The following is a 16,259-nucleotide window of genomic DNA, read 5'->3' as shown; positions in this document are numbered from 1 at the left end:
TGGCATTCCTGCTCCTTGAAATGTTGGATGCTCAGGAGCCAAGAGTTTCTCTCGAGGTGACAGACTGTGGGTTTAAATACTTCACATCAGGTGCGGAGAAGTCCCTATCATGCCCCATGAAGCATTTCTGGATCTGTTTCAGATCCAATCCCAATGTATATGTTTTACTTGTAATCTTTAATTCTTACCTAAAAATAGCACCTCAAAATCCCTGACCTTAGGTCTTAAAAATCTGTTAAAAATCTTAGCTGTGCACCGTTATGCTGACACTGGACATTAATTAGAAAAAAAATCTGCTGAACTTTGAGTGCTTTCTCTGCACTGAAGCAGAGTCCAAATGTAGCCCTGCATCCAGGCACTGCTGAGGGACCTGCACTTAAAATGTGTGTAAGGGTCTCAGACACTGGGGACTTTCCTGGCAAGATTCAAAAGTGTAAGAACAGGGCTGGTGTCACCCAAACTACACTTTACAAGTATTTCCTATTAGCAGGGATGTGGCTGAGCGTTTCCAGCAAATGGCAGAAGGGCAGCTGAAGCACAGCCCTGACGTGACACAGCCTCCAAATCACCACTGGCATGAGTGTGAAAGACAGGTGTGCTGTAGTGTGAAAGAGAGACCTGTTTTCTCTTGATAAGCCACTGGCCAGTAGGGCTAATGCTGTCGGCACAGAAGGTCACTGGAGGAAGTTAAGAAGACACACATACCCTACCCCGGTCTCTGTTTCTGGGAGGATGCCAGGTAGAATGTAACTCTTAGCACTTTTTTTATAGTAGCTGCAGATAAAAGGAGGCTAACTCAATCCAAGATAGGTTTTAGTTACTCCCGATTCCCAAGATGCCAGAATTCACCTTCCCTGACTCCCCAGTTGTGGGTTCATTCATTTAGTCAGCAATCTTTAGCAAGTCAGAGGATTTTCATCACCAGAGTCCCACAGCATTGCTGCAGTCCAGCTCAGTCTGCCCAGACAGCTCACACCAAAAAGTATTTTGGCAATGCTTCTGTAGTGCCAGAGGCTTTCAGCAATTGCTAAAAGCTCTTTTGCAAACACATATTTAAATTTCCTGCTGTAGTAATTCTACTTCTGACTGAATGTCTTCTGTGCCCTTTGTGTCTGATGACACAAGACCAGTTTATCCCTCGTCCTGTAAAGCCAATACATGCAAAAACAAGGAGAGAAGCAGAGTCTCCATGTCTCTGCAGAGAGCTGCATTACAGCCCCAGCTGGTACAATGATGTGGACACAGAGTTCATTCCACATCAGGATTATTTAGAGCACAGCTGAAGGCCACCCTCTTCACTGCACTGTAGCCAGTGGTGCAGGTTTAATATAATGCCGAGGATTAGATACAGCATCTAAAACAATTCAATTCACAATGAATTTGGAAGGAATAAAACCCAGACTTTGGAAGAAGAAAGCGTGTTAACTGGAGCAGATACTGAACAGGCTAATCCTAATGATAAGAAATGCAAAGATGTGTGAATGATTTGCTTCGTACTGTTCATTTCTTCTGAACAACTGCATCACTTATTACTAAAACAAAGGGAACACTTACAGCAAATCACTGCTGCTGTCACCAGTTAATGTCACACCTAGAGTGAGATGTCTGAATAATCATGTATCACTTTGGCACAAATCCAGTATTGATGGACTTAATCTTGGAGAGCTCAGTATTTGTCTTTGATTCAACAGGATACATTTAAACATTAAGAAAATAAAATTGTGCTTTACAGTGTAAGTGTGGGGTAATTTCCATTCAAGATGTTAATCATAAAAAGAGAGGACAGGTGAAAGTTGGAATTCCTGCTCCAAGTCCAGCAGGTATTTCGGATGGTATTTCACTGTTACTGGGTCCCCCCAAAACAAGGGTGGGGACAACAGTAAACCTGAAGGTCACTGGTGAAATAAGGCAATGGGACTGCCAGTAAGACAAACTGCCACATCTGAGAACCAAATTTTACACTAACTCTGTGACTCAAACAAGTTTGCTCTATTGAGAAAGAGATGTGTTAATATCTCACAGTACACAGAACCAACACAGGAGGTGGGGGAAGTAAAATGCAGCACGATTTCCATCTTCTCCAGCTGGGGAACCTTCAAAATTCCCATGGGAATGTCTGAAAACCATCTGCATTTAGGCTAGGTTTCAGACATCTTCCCTCAGCATTATTTTTACCAGCCAATTTAGTTACCATTACAATGTTAAGAGCTGAGCTACTTGCTACTGCAGATTTCAGTCTTTGGGATTTTCAAATGCCCTATTCTGAGAGCAGGAGCTTGCTGCAGTCGGTAGGTGGGTTGGTACTTGAGTAGCTATGAAAATTTTAACTTTTCTCTTAAGGAATCCCTTAACATGAGTACAATATTCCTGACTTTTCTTAGATTTCTATGAAGTCTACCTGGTGCTTTCATCTTGCTGGCAGTCTTAAAAAATGTTATACATGAGACATCAGTGCTAACCTTTCCCCAGTGACTGGATCGACCCTCCGTTGAGACAGCCGTTCCATGATGGATTCATAGGGAAGATTGAAGAAAAATACCCTGTGGAGAACACAATGAGTAAGAGCATTAACATCCTGAGAACAGCACTTGTGACCTTTGGAGTACGAGCTCCTCCTTATCCTAAAGGAACACAGAAACATGGAAGTGTCCATCAGGCCTTAGTGAATCAGAAGGTAACACAAGCACGGGAGCTCTGTTCTCTGGCTCTTCTCCCACCTTGTTTAGTCTTCAAACCAGGAGAGCAGTTACTGTGTTTTAAAGGCAGGAGCTCCTTGATATGCGACATGAGTGGTTCTGTGAGTGGCAGGGCTTAACAAACAAGCTGGACACCAGTGACTGAATCGCAGTCGGAGCCGATATCAGAGTCTGTCATGGACCACTCACAATCCAGCAGCTACCTCTGATCTTTCTCTGAATCCAGCTACTCAATGCAACTGACAATACAATCACAATCACATTCTGCATCAGGTAAATAAAATATTGCTACTGTTCCTGTATAGGACAGAAAAAGCGCCGGTGTGCCAGTGTTATGGATCCTTCCCTAATACCAGCACAACACAACTCGGTGCCAATGAATGTTTTTCCTCTTGCTCGTTTAGCCCACTTTCACTTCTTTCACCCTTTACTCTCCACACAGCCCCACAGTGTGAGTCCTCCTGTCTCACACTCCTATCGTTCATTCTTTAAAGCAGAATGAGTAATAAGATCTAATACGTGTCACATTATGGTGCTGACAACCCCGTGTCCTTTCTGTTAGTGTTGATCTACAGCGAACAGCACTGGGGCATGGAAGGCAGCAGGGTGGTATAACCCACTTGACAATCAGCCTTGCTGTTGAGACTGCTAGAACAACAGTTCTGTTAATTTTATATTCTAGTTCAACAATTTGTCAGCAGAAAATTCTCAACAAACTGCTGAGGCTGAGAGGACACGAGCCCCTGGGCTAGAGAGAGTCCCACAGCCATTGGAAGACAGCACTGCAATAGAGCAGCTCAGGACAAAGATCACATTTAATGATTCATTTGCAGCAAAATTCAAAACAAGGCTTCCTTTGAAAACTCATGAAAACAAACTCTCACCAACTGCACAAATCCTGAAGGCTGTAAGTATATCTTCCTTTATAATACACCTTCTCCTGCTGCTGCCTTCAAGGCCAGACTTCCTACTTTTGTTTTTGTCTGCCTCTCACAAAAGATACTGTATGCTTTAGACATTCACCAAAGGAACATTTTACACTGACTGGGTGGGATCAGACCAGATGAAAGGCTGAGCTTTACCTTGGCATGCACATAGCAGATTACTAGAATCCTTTGTAGGATTTAAAGTTATGAAAATCATCTCTCTTTTCAAATGTTTACAGATAATGACTTCTATTCACACTGTGGTAACAAATAACAGCCAGGAATAAAACATTCAAGATCTCGGAGATTCCAAAGACAGGAAAAGAACAACAGTTTCAACACTCTTTTATCCCTTACACTCTTAACATTTTGTTTTTCTTTGTTTCTGTTGCCCAACAATGGCACAAAAACGTGATTGTCAGAACAGGTAACATCTGATGATGTAGCTCAAGATGAATATTCTAGTAGAGAGGAACAACATTTATACAGTCATGATAATTGATACGGCTCCCTATTATATTCTGAAATAAACAAAACCACTAAAGGATTATAACCTGGCATATCAAGAGAGGTTGTCGTAATTCATAGTTACTAACTCAGAAAGTATTACGGTGTTTGAAACAGAAGAGCCTAAAAAACTCCACTTAAAAAGCTGCCAACAAAATGAACTCTGAAAGCCTTGTCTGAGCTTCCCTTCTCTTTTATATGAGACGCTTCTTATTATCCAGTCTGGTGTCACCATTAAAGAAAAGTGTAGGGGGAAGATGTGGGAGAGTATAGACATCCCTGCTAATATGGATTTTTTTCCCCTGGATGGGTTGTAAGAAGGCACGCACGATGTACAGCACAAACTCCTCGTCTTACTGTCCTTCCAGCTGGAGGTGGGACGCCTCACCCCGCCGCACTGCACATCCCCGGAGATGAGAGAAAACATCGCGCCCCGGGGCTGTCAGTGTAAAACTGTTCAGAAGCAGGAAAAAGATGAAGGGGGAAAACACAGACAGAACCATCAGGTAGATTTAAAGTACTTCCAATTAGAAAGCTTTATGATCATTTTGAAGGAGCCACGTAACACACACAGTCTATTATGCAGCCCCAGGAGGCTTACTCACACGAGTAAACCCATTTACATGCATGCACTCCGTGAAGTGCCAGCCTTCTGCTATTTCTGGTAGCTTCAAGGCATTTCTGAGCAACATTTCCTGTGCCCACCTGTCAGCTGCCGTGATTCTGATCACACAAACCAGCCCCTCAAACTGTCCAGGTAACACCTTTGCTGGATTTCTCTTGGAAATCCTCTAAGAAAGAGAACCGCATCCACAACCTTGATCCAGTATTTAGCGCAGTAACTGGAACAACTCCCTGCAAGTACTGGATTCAAGCAGAGGTTGGCCCCTTTCACAGACAGAATGTAATTTTTTTTTTTTCCCCCACATAAATGCATCATCTGTGAAGCTCGCTTTAGGAATCAGCCAGGCTTTGTATGTTGTAATGTGTCACAACTTCTATCAAGGAGAAATATGAAACAGATGTCATCAGAATTGGTAGACAGGGAGGCAAGGAAACACAGCTTCATATCAAAGGATACCACATTATGCTGCTAGATTAGCATCTAGCAGCTTCTCTTTCAGAGTTGGCAAGCCGATCGTTCGGCTCTGCAACAGGTGAGTGGTGTCAGTCAGCAGCACCGAGAGGTGCTCACTGGAGAGGCTGGGCAGAGATGTACCAAGAATCCTCACCCCCAAATCACGGGCTCAGCTCCTACCTCGTGCCAACCAAAAATCACTGGAATCCAGTTCCAATTTAGTGTTTTCTGTGGGGTGCAACTTGGTAGAGCCTCTCAGCCCAGGTCTCTGGGGACAAATGTCCCCCAAGCCACCACTGAGCAGCAACATCGCTGCTAGATGCAGGAGTGAAGCCAAGCGACTCACAAGCAAAGCCCTGTCCTCTCTCCTTTGTTCACCCTCCCAGGAGAGGGATGGGAAGGTCCAGCCCGCCAGCTGGCTTTCACAGGTAATAAAACTGTGAACACAAATATTGAAGGGAAAAAAATCTCATGTCAGAATCCTGCCTCTTTCCCACTCTACTTGATATCACTTATCTAATCTATTACAGCTTTCAGATACATTACAGAGATTCAATTTAAACAAGTTAATAATGTTGATGACACCTTCACTGTGTACCTAGTCAAAGGCCCTGTTATGAGAACTAGCCTGCCTTTGGAGGACGATGAAATACATAGGGTGTCTAAAAGCTGGAATATAACACTGCTTTCCTACCAGCCTCCTGGTGTTCCAAAAGAGCATTCCCGTTGCTTCTGGCTTTGGACTAGTCAGTGTTGTCTAACATCTTAGAGGTCACCAGGGCACTGTGGTGGCTTCCCTTTGCAAATGGAGAGAGGAGAAGGTAAAAGTAAGTTTTATTTCAAGCATGATCATGAGACATTTTTGGGAAAATGTGTCACAGCCCCACAGCAAGCGAAGGAAGCTTACTGACCTCCACAGCAGCACTCCTCTAATCCTGAGCACCGCATTTGTTCCAGATGGCAAACAACCTAGTTAATCCAAGTTATTAACAACTGTCAGTGCTGAGAGTTGTCCTCCGGAGAATTTTTTGGAGGTGGTTTTCCTGTTTTGCGGATATAATGTCACTGACTCAAAGCACCTATAATGGAAAAAATGTGTTGCCATAAAGAAAAAGAAGTGTTGTGTCACTGAGCTAGGGATTAAGGCACGCTTCCCTCCCCAGACAGGTACCGAGTCACCTTCCAGGATGGCTCTGCTGCCTTGCCAGCTGCCTTCACATCTCAAGAGATCCAAACTCTGCCTGCAGGCCGTGGCCTTTCACAGGTTTTGGTCCTGTAATTTAAACATCGCCGCTTTATGAGCCTGACCTAGATGAACGATACAGATGTTGACTGTTCCAGACCTGAGCTATTTACTTAGGTCGGATTCTCATCCTTGGCATTTCCTATTACCTGGAACTATTTGGGACTGACATTAGTGGAGGGGAGCCCAAAGCCAAGCTGTTTTTGTAAAATTGTTGTCTGTGAAATTTGACCAAAAACGTTAAATCTAATTGACTTCATACCTTGTTTTCATTTAAGGATGAAAAGAGAATGTGGCATAATGTCTGAGGCAGGATCTTGATTCCCCAGCTGGCTTTTAAAACACAGAGATTTCTGGCTTGCTTGTGGCTTCACTAGGGCCAGATCAAGCCTTGCAGTAAAGTTTGGATGCTTGAATTAAAAAAATAATAATCCAACAAAAATGCAAACAACAACAAAAAACAGCACTGGGCCACTTTTAATGTAGCATTTAAACTTTTGAGTTGAAACTGCAACTTTAAAAATAGTAAGCTATTAATCTTTCCCTTATTTTCTTGACTCCTATATATCTTCCCCCTCGTAGGCAGGTACCAGCTGCCATATTCCCATTCTTCACGCTCCACGCTCTGCAAAAAAAGAGGCCCCTGCTGGCCAATTCTTGTTTAAAATTGTGCATAATTGATAGTGGCAAATCTACCCCAGCTGTGTCTAAAGCCTCTCCAGGGGCAAGAAAAACACTCTCTGTGACTGTCATTAACTACTAAATTAGCAAGTGCTCCTGGCAGTTTACAACATACCACATCAGCCTGCTTTAAGAAAAAAAAAAAATGGATCAGATGCCTGTGTGATCTCAAAGTTACGGCAAACTTTGCTGGCAGAACTTTGACAGAACCCCCCGTAAATGTGAGCTAAAGAGAACGGGAAGAGAGAGGGAGAGGGAGAGTAAAAGAGGAAGAGGAAGGAGAGGGAAGAAGCCAAAGTTTACCCTTTTTCTAGGCAGACAAGTAGAAAATGTCAAGTTCAAGGCTAGAAAATGGAGTCTTTGAAAGGGCACAACACATCTTAGACAGCAGGGTGGTATCAATACAGGGTTATCTGATGCTGTGGTTCCCTCTGGAGAGTAACTCTCCTGGAGGACTTAGCTCTGGCAATGCAGTGATTACAATTTTTGTAATTGGAAAAGAAAGGTTGTTGAAGTGCATGGATGCAGTAGCTCTCTGAAGGGCTACCACAGGTAAAAACCTTGTGTGACCACTGGCACGAATGCAAGCTCCTCCTTTCGGCTCATAAAACAGAGCCAAAGCAGGCGGAGAAGGAAATAAGACAGTTCTCACAAAAGGATAAAAAGCCTTGGGGGGCATTATGGACTGAACTGGCAGGGAGACAAGCAGCATCTCTCACAACTTTCCTGAATTCGTCTAAACTATAAGACCCTCTGTTAAAATTGACCACATTTTTTTGGTCTTAAAGGTTTCCAAAAATGCATAAAACTACAAACCTCTCTATCACAGAAGAACAGCAAGCCAAGTACAGGTAAGATGGCAGGCCTGGCAAGGATCTTCTTCCTGAGAGCCACTGAGTTACCACAGCGATATGGCAAAGCAACAAGGTACTGGTGCAAGCTGACAGGTAGAAGGGAGTTCAGCATTGAATCCAAGTGACTGTTCCCAGCTAAAACCCAGGTAATCTTGTCTGTATTGACTATTTAGGCAGCCACCTGATTTGGATCAAGCAGTTCCCCTAACGAATGTTCCCTTTCTTGTAGTATAGACACATCTTGGACCTGAAACCTTGGCTAATTCTCTTCTCAAGAATGAGGGGCCCAGCCACAGGATTCGGCGCACCTTAATTCTCCATAATTACATTCTGCACCCCCCAAATTTCCTCTTAAAAATTAAACTGGTTACACAGATCCCATCTACCTTTCCCCCAGTCTCGTTCAGCTGTCTTTCAGTGTAGCTATAAACCCGGTATTTTGCCCATGGGTACCCAGAGTACAAATGATCTTCTAAGGCTGCACAACCGACTGAACACAGATCTTAGTTTACTTCCTACCCTAAATGCTGCTTCTGCATCTCTCTGCGATGGATGAAATGATCCTTATCTCTTATTCATGGAAGGAGCTGTTGGGAGGTTTATTCACCAATGTCTTTCAAGTTCTGGGATATCTTCTGAGGAAAGATGCTTGCTTCTATTTTGGGAAGTAATTTCACCCTCTAGGTTTCGACCGTAAGGGAAAATACGTTGCATAAAGACTAAAACAGGTTAATCGGCACGAGCGCTTTGCTCGCTGAGTTCCTATAAGGATTCATTTGATGACAAGCAATTTGTGGGCATGGGATCTTACTTTTCAAAGGGCTGCGTTTCTGTCGAGTGATGACAAAAGGCAGTTAAGTGGGGCGCTATTCCCAGGACGTGGCTTTTGGCCAGGGGAGGATGAACAGCATCCTTTTTAGCTGCAGCCGCTCCGGTGCAGAATCCTGACTCTCTTGGACGTTTCCCACCCACAGGTTAGATGTGGTTAGATGTGATCAGATGTGGTTAGATGTGCTTGGGCTCTGCAGCCAGGGGACAGGGTCCGTCCCATATCCCACCCCAGCAGCATCGCAGCGGGTGCCGCGGTGGCTCACACGCAGGGACCAGGCTCAGGCTGGCGGGGTAGCGCTGCCTGCCTGCTTTACAGAACAAGGGGCTGGGTCTGAAGCTGGGGTAAAGCAAAGTAGCTCCACTGGCATCACACGGGCTCACAGCAGTGAAGAACCCCAGGCCTTTTGGCAGCGAGAGCCCTTCCACGCAACGGCGGTCGGGAGGGCTACTGGCTGTGTAAACGTTACATAAGTGCGCCGAGAAGCACACGTATGCAGAGCAAATGTTCCCATACTAGGGGCTTCAGTGCATTTTTAAAGCTTCTTTTGAATCGCTTCTTTAAGGCAATATTAACTCTTTCCCTACGTAATAAGTGGCTTGGCTGCAGTACTACCTCCATGCAAAACTGCTTTACATTTCTCCCCTCATTTCTATTCTTTGCCTCCTTGTTACTCTCAGCTGTTATTCTAGCATCTTTGCATTCCCCCTGGAGTTCATTCCAGCGGTGCTTTATGAATCACAGAATAAGATGGCAGCCAGCACTGCTTTAGAGTAATGTGGCTGGCACGATTTCCACAATCCGGAAGGTTAATCAAACTCGGTCTCAGATAATCGAAAGCCTCTGCAGCCCCAGAGGCCCGAGGTCAGGAACCTGAATCTGCTCCCCCAAATGCAGACGTGTTTCCTCAGATGCTCGCAACCCTCCCCTGCATTAATGAGATTCTGCAGAGCAAATTTTGAGTGGAGCAAGAACTCCAGGGTTAAGCACTAGCAAACTCATATCAGAACGGATGCCTTTGCTATCTGTCTGCAGCTTTTCTCTAGTACCTCCCGTTTCCAACAAGGAAACCTATGCTTTTCTTCCTTTTAAATAAATGGAATCAAATTTATAGTAAATGATGCTTAAACTTAAGTGTTCTTGTAAAATGCTACATTAAAGTCCCCCCACTCCCAGCATTTAAACACTAACTTTTGTTGTTGGTAGGATATTTGGTATATAAGATAAATTAAAGACCTGACACCAAAAAGTGTATGATTTGGGGGCAAGGGGAGGGAATAAAAGAATGGATTATAATGTGTCATTTTATATATGTGTCAAAGGAAACCAATTTCATAATAGGGAATAAAAATTCCCTGTTTAAATACTGTCAAATAAATCCTCAAATGTAATAGGGTTCACTTCTGGGGAAAAGAAAACTAAATCTGATTAAATATTAATGTGGCGTAGTATTAATTAAGAGAGAAAAAAGTCCATCAAGAGAACCCCAATATGTTTACTGTGTCCCCAGGAAGCTGGAAAATTTCACAATCAAGTGTGTAAATGTTCTAAAAAAGGGTCCTGAATATTTTATGAATATTTGTCATAAAACAGAAATAATAACCACTGTGCAGAGCTATTAGAATTAATATTTATGCTGCCCGCCATGAAATATTCATGGGGACAGAGAAAGGGGGGCCCGTAAGACAAGAATTAATTTACATTGGGCTTGGTTTACCCGCTGGCTTGATGTTTAAAGACGGGTTGACAAGCCTCCATATGAATCCGTCAGTCACTTGCAGCAGTAGGTGGGGTGAAGGCAGGGGGAGGCGGGGGGAAGCGGGTCCAAGCTGCTGACAGCTCACAGATTGAGTTTCTGACAGCCCTTAAAAAACCTAAACGGCCCCCCACCTTTTTTTCCTTCTTCCATTGCCCAAGGCGCTCTGTACTGCCACCGTTCATCCGATCTCCCCTTCCATCTGCTGAAATTAAGGAATTAATGAGCGCTATACACTTTACAGCGGGCCCCAGGAATGTTTACTGGTGATTAAATTATAATGCAGCCAAGCTGTATAATTCATGAACCAATTAAAGGAAGTGTTAGTTGATTTGATGGGATGAGGACGTACAAAAAGCATTTAACTAATAGGGAACCGTGGGCTGCCGGTCGCTTTGGCTTTCTCGGATTACGCGGCTAATTGCTCTGCTTTATAGGGCTGTCACAGATAGCCATACATATTTCATTGTTCTCAAATACTTCAATTGTTTGCTTTCGTGTTGCTGCTGTAATATGTAGAAGCCCAGCCAAACTTCAGTGTAGTTAAAGCACTACTCTGCAAAAGCAGGTTGCTTCGAGAGGAGGGAGGAATGCGAAGGGCAGAAGGAGAAGGCTGGCTGACAAAGGAGTAACTTAAAGCCTCAGAGTTAAATGTCACTCAGCAATTACATGATTAAAAGGTGCAACATATGATAGTCTTTTGTTTTACAACTTTTTGGACACTAATATTCTATGCTGACTTCAGCACAGAGAAAATATTGGTAAACTAAGCTGCAGGGGTTTTTTTAATACCGAGGAGCAACAGAAATAGGTGGGGAGAGAGAAATATATTTAAAAAAATCCAGCAGGAAGGAGCTAGATTGCTGTGGTTATCGAGAATAATGCATCATGTTTTAACTTACATGGTTCGATATTCTAAAATACATGAGAGATGAAGGGGGCTGATTTCCCATCTGGGAAAACACTCGGTGTCTAATTCGGAGAGCTGCTGAGTTGTACCAGCTATTCATACCAACAACTTCAGTTTATTACACAAAGAATGGAGGGATTTACCATTTCTGCTGTTTTACAAAGCAGTCTCCCCCAGCTGACAGGCCACAGGATTTGATGAAACGGATTCTCTGGATTTGAAGAGGCCTATCAGTCAAGGTACTCCTGTCCTCACTCAGAAACAGACACATTCTTCTAGCAGTGAAATTCCCAACCCATACACAGAAGCACATCTAGTGCTGACGAAATTAGGTGCAGATGAATGTCACAAATAGATGCACTAAATTGTGGTGAGACCTCGAAATCTATTGAATAAAGAACAAGCTGGGCTCGTGTACTCTTTCTATAGGTCAATGACGAAGACAGTGAACTTCTGTGGGTCCCCAGGCAGGCATATTGCCACCCACCTGAGGAACAGTGTGGTAATTCTTGATCTCCTCTCTAATTTAGAGCTTTACATTTCAAAGTGTTGTACAAATACCAACTAAACGACTTTCAAAATATCCCATTATGTAAAGCTTATAATCTGGTTCATCCCCTCCCTCGCATCCGTTCCCTCCAGGAGAGGGCTGTGGCAAGCAGCCCCTGCGGAGCGCCCTCCCTGCTGCCTCCTCTGTCGGTCCCTGAGCTCAGGTACCCGCTCACCTCCTCCTCATGTGCTCCACCCTACAGCACACGACATGAAATCCCCTCTCCGAATCTGCCCGTCCCAGAGAATCCAAGAGGATGTGCCAGAAGCAAAACTCTGTGCAAAAACACACCAGTTTTAAGAGAGGTTTTGTTAGGTAGAGACAGCCAACAGCTGGGTCTCAGGGTAACTCTTTAAAATGTGCCAGCTTCTCTTTGACGTTCCAGTTATGAACCATCTCCCAGCCAAATGCCACAATATTAAACTAATAAAATCCATCTCTGTCCTCTTCTGCTGGAAACGTTCTGTTTTGTGTAAAGAATTACACCAAACCAGAAAAGCAGAGAACCTCTGCAGTCCAATGCAGGTGTTCACCAGGGAGGCAAGAGACTTACACTCAGTGAATACTCACATTTTTCTACAAAGCAGAATAACCCTTAAAAGTCCCTGAAAGAAGGGGCATTTTTTTGGTCTCACTTCCTAGGACAGCACTCATATTAGCAGGGTAGGGGTTATCAATGTGGAAAAACAGGTGGGGAAAAATTTTTGCGGTACTAAAGAAAAAGTATTTTTCATATAGCTTGACCCTGATGTTAGAAAGGTATTATGCCAAAAAAAAAAAAAAAGAGAAAAAAAAAAAAGAAGATAATACTAAATTACCTCCTTTACTCAGAAGTATTATATATTGTTAGTTTGTTCTTAGCTTTTGGATTAAGAAATGAAAAACTTTGCCTCATGATATTGGTTTAATAGGCGCTCTCTGAAATAAGGGATAATGATACCAGTTACACAGCAGGAAAACCTACCATTAACTAACCCATTGTGTGGTTGAGTAATGTGGAAACTGGATTGCCTGTTCTAGAAAATAGAAAGGTTGAATTGCTTTGGAGATAAAGATGATCCTAAACTCATCTAAGCGGGCAGTGCCTAGGATCTGAGATCTGATCAGCCAGGTACATATCTGGACAGTTATACACACAGCTGAAAGCCAGTATGTGATATTGGTAGACTTTGAATTAAACACCTCTGAAATTTTATTATATCTATTGAATGTATTTGTCACAGCACCTGGGATAATAACTTGTTCATGTGCCCGTGCAGACAAATAGGATCTCGCACCCTGGTCCCAGAACCAGTGAACTGCATCAGTGTGGGTCTTACGTGGGGGGAAAGCAGAGGTGAGACAGAATCACTTTCTACCAATGACTGCTACCAGGAACCGTCAAAACCTGGCAATGTCAAGAAATCAGAAGCACTGCAGAAAAGTATTTTCTTTGTTGCTTTTGAAGTGCCCTGGATACAATCAATCATACAGCAAAAACTTCTATATTTTGGTTCAATGTGGAAAGGGCTATTTGCATTTCAATATGCTCAACTTATCCTGCCAATAAAAAACACGGAATCATGAAGAAGAGATCAGGCCACTGGAGTGAAAAACAAGAGATGACATCCTGCAGACCTTTCAGATAAAACAGCTCCTTGCTTGTAACATTTCTGTTGATGTCCCAATATTTCTGAATGATTGGGTTTTCAAATGAGATCAGTCGGCATGCAAATGAGCAAACAGGATCAAGACATCTCCCATATCTGATTGGATAGAGAAATTATCAAAAGCCCCTTTTTTCATATCAAATTTCCATCACAAAAGGTCAAACTTTCAACTCCCATTACTTTTGCTAACTGCATTTCACTCTGCCTGCCAGCTCATTGCTACTGCTGTTTTCAGAGGAAAAAAAAGAGAAGTAACAAATGATAACATCTTCTCCCACATCTGTCATCCAGGATGGACAAATATTTTCTAATCTTACTCTATTTTTCTCTACAGCACTCAAAAATCCTTGCAGCCAAAACATCACTTCTAACCTGATTAGCTATTCCTAGGTTGTTTTTATTTTTCTTACTGGTTCTCATATTTTTGAGCCTACAGACTGACAAGAGCACCAGCTGCGTTGCCAGAATGTTTGTTCTAAAATGTGGTCATTTAAAACACTTTTTGATGTGTGATTTTTTAAAATATATTTCCTTGTGTTGTCTGGCTGGACCAGTGCCTAAATACTCAAGTAATGAATGTTCCAGAAAAACAAAAGACAGACTCGGAGCATCATTTCCTCTGAAATCCTCAGGCAATTACATTTTCCCTTGCAGCCCATCCCTGACAACAAACGCTGCCCGTCCTTCTGCAGAATCTGTGGGTTGTGTGCTCGGATCAAAACCTACTACCTACTACCCCTCCTCATGTTATTGTACAATGAACTGATTTACGAGAATCTGGTTTTGCCCAGCATTTTTTTTTTTAATCATGTGAAGTAGTCATACAGCAGAAGATCTACTCAAATGCACTCAGATTACCTTGTCTTTTCCACTAATTCCACTACTTCCCTTCCTGATTGGGAACATCAGGCACTCAGTCATACAAGTAACAGAGTGCCTGAGAACACAGCAAGTATTCTCTTCTAGTGCTGTTGTGTTGCCTGGAGAAGTTACGGCCTCTGGTCCACACCCAGCTTTCTCCGGGTTGTCCCCTGGTAGAAGCTGCCACCAGATCTGCCAGAAGAACAGTGTGTCCCTCCATGTCCCTCCAACAGATGTTTTTGTCCCAACAGCAGAGCTGACAAGTGAGTTTGTGCGAGTCTGAGGTTCCAAGGCTTTGCTCTGCCTGCTCAAAGCATTCAGCTCCTGCAAATTCAGAGAACTTACATGGCACGTTCAAAGACAGCAGTAGCTCGGAGCTCCTATGTCTCATCCACATAGGTTTAAAGCTGAATTTCGGAGCAGCTGAGATGGTCAGTTGGGCAAGCACAAAAAGATGAAGACATTAGTAGAAAGCACAAGACTCAATGTATTTTGCTGCTACTCAAAAATTCTCTCTCAACATTATCATCATCATAGCATATATAACCCATCAGATTAGTACCTAGAGAGTTCTGCTCCTCTGATTTGCTCTGTTCTTCTTATTACTCAACAACTAAATGTTTCACAAAGCCATTTCCTACAGAAATATTTATGTTCCCAAATGTTTATTGGCCTCTCTGTCATGATCAAGCTTTTATGAGCACTCTATACAGAACTCTGAATTAAATACATAATTCCTTATCTATTGTATCTAGGCTCAGTGCTGTGTTTGTCTATTTTATACAGCGAGGCATTGCAGTGAACTACACAACACCTCACAGAAAAACTAATTTATACAGTAAAGATATTTCTATCCACCACTGACTGTATGGGTTAGTGATTACAGACAGCTAATGAGAACCAGAAGGATGTAGGGTTTCAATTCCCACACAGACACTTATTTATCGTGCTAGGTTTCCTGAGCAACCTTTTTAGGTAATTTTGACACGTGTGCTGGAAGATGCTTCTTGTAAATGCTACACAGACACTTCTCCCTGACTTACTTCACATCACACAAGTGTCCGCAGCTACACAGTCACTCTCCCTCAATCAGCGTTAACAGCTGGACTCTTTATCCTTGCTGGCAGCTGCTGGTCTTACACAGTAAACAGATCAGACTGCTAGCCAGCTCCATGAGCTATTCTCCCAAATTACTTCTTTCATTTTTGATTTTCCATTCTTCTTCTCCTCTCCTTATGACCAAAAGTGCCTGTGGTGATTTGCAAATGTTTGCACGTATCTAGTAAACTCCATCAGATCAAGGCAATGTTCTCAGCTTCTTTTGTACCCAGCAAATGCCAGCCCCAGAATTCAGCGAGACTTTGTGAATGTAAAATCAGCAAAATATTGGTAATTGTATTTTATCCACCAACCTTTACTCTTCACAAATCTATTACTATCGAAACATTAATCATCATGCCATCTAAATGGATAAAAGGTCATCCTCTGCAACGTTAAAATTTGTAGTGTTCTCTTTTTTTTTACCTGGAACACGTCTGGTCAAAGGTAGTTGGGGATGAACTGGGTATCTTAGTCAGTAGGTGAGGTCTGGAGTTCACATTATTTAATAATGGGCTCTTCAACGTAGCAGAAAAAGTCTAAAAAGATCCGCTGACAGGAAGCTGTATTTGACATTCCAGTATGCTCAGAACTACGCCGTGGTTTTCTAACAAAGAGCAC

General features: G+C 42.9%; 1 protein-coding gene across 4 annotated transcripts in view; it reads right to left on the bottom strand.

The window, feature by feature from the left end:
- AK8 (adenylate kinase 8) overlaps nucleotides 1-16,259 on the bottom strand; it is a 77,861-nt gene that overhangs the window by 712 nt on the left and 60,890 nt on the right. For 3 of the 4 annotated variants that reach the window (XM_068656872.1, XM_068656870.1, XM_068656873.1), the window contains exon 12: nucleotides 2,460-2,540. The exons of the other annotated variant lie outside the window; for it this stretch is intronic. In XM_068656872.1, the coding sequence (XP_068512973.1) occupies nucleotides 2,460-2,540 (81 nt within the window). The remainder of the gene's footprint in view (nucleotides 1-2,459; nucleotides 2,541-16,259) is intronic. 4 annotated transcript variants of the gene reach the window in all.

This window comes from Anas acuta, chromosome 20 (genome assembly GCF_963932015.1).
Source record: "Anas acuta chromosome 20, bAnaAcu1.1, whole genome shotgun sequence".
Classification (NCBI taxonomy): Eukaryota; Metazoa; Chordata; class Aves; order Anseriformes; family Anatidae; genus Anas; species Anas acuta.
The sequence above is the reverse complement of the archived record's forward strand: the minus strand, read 5'-3'. Positions and strand labels throughout refer to the sequence as shown.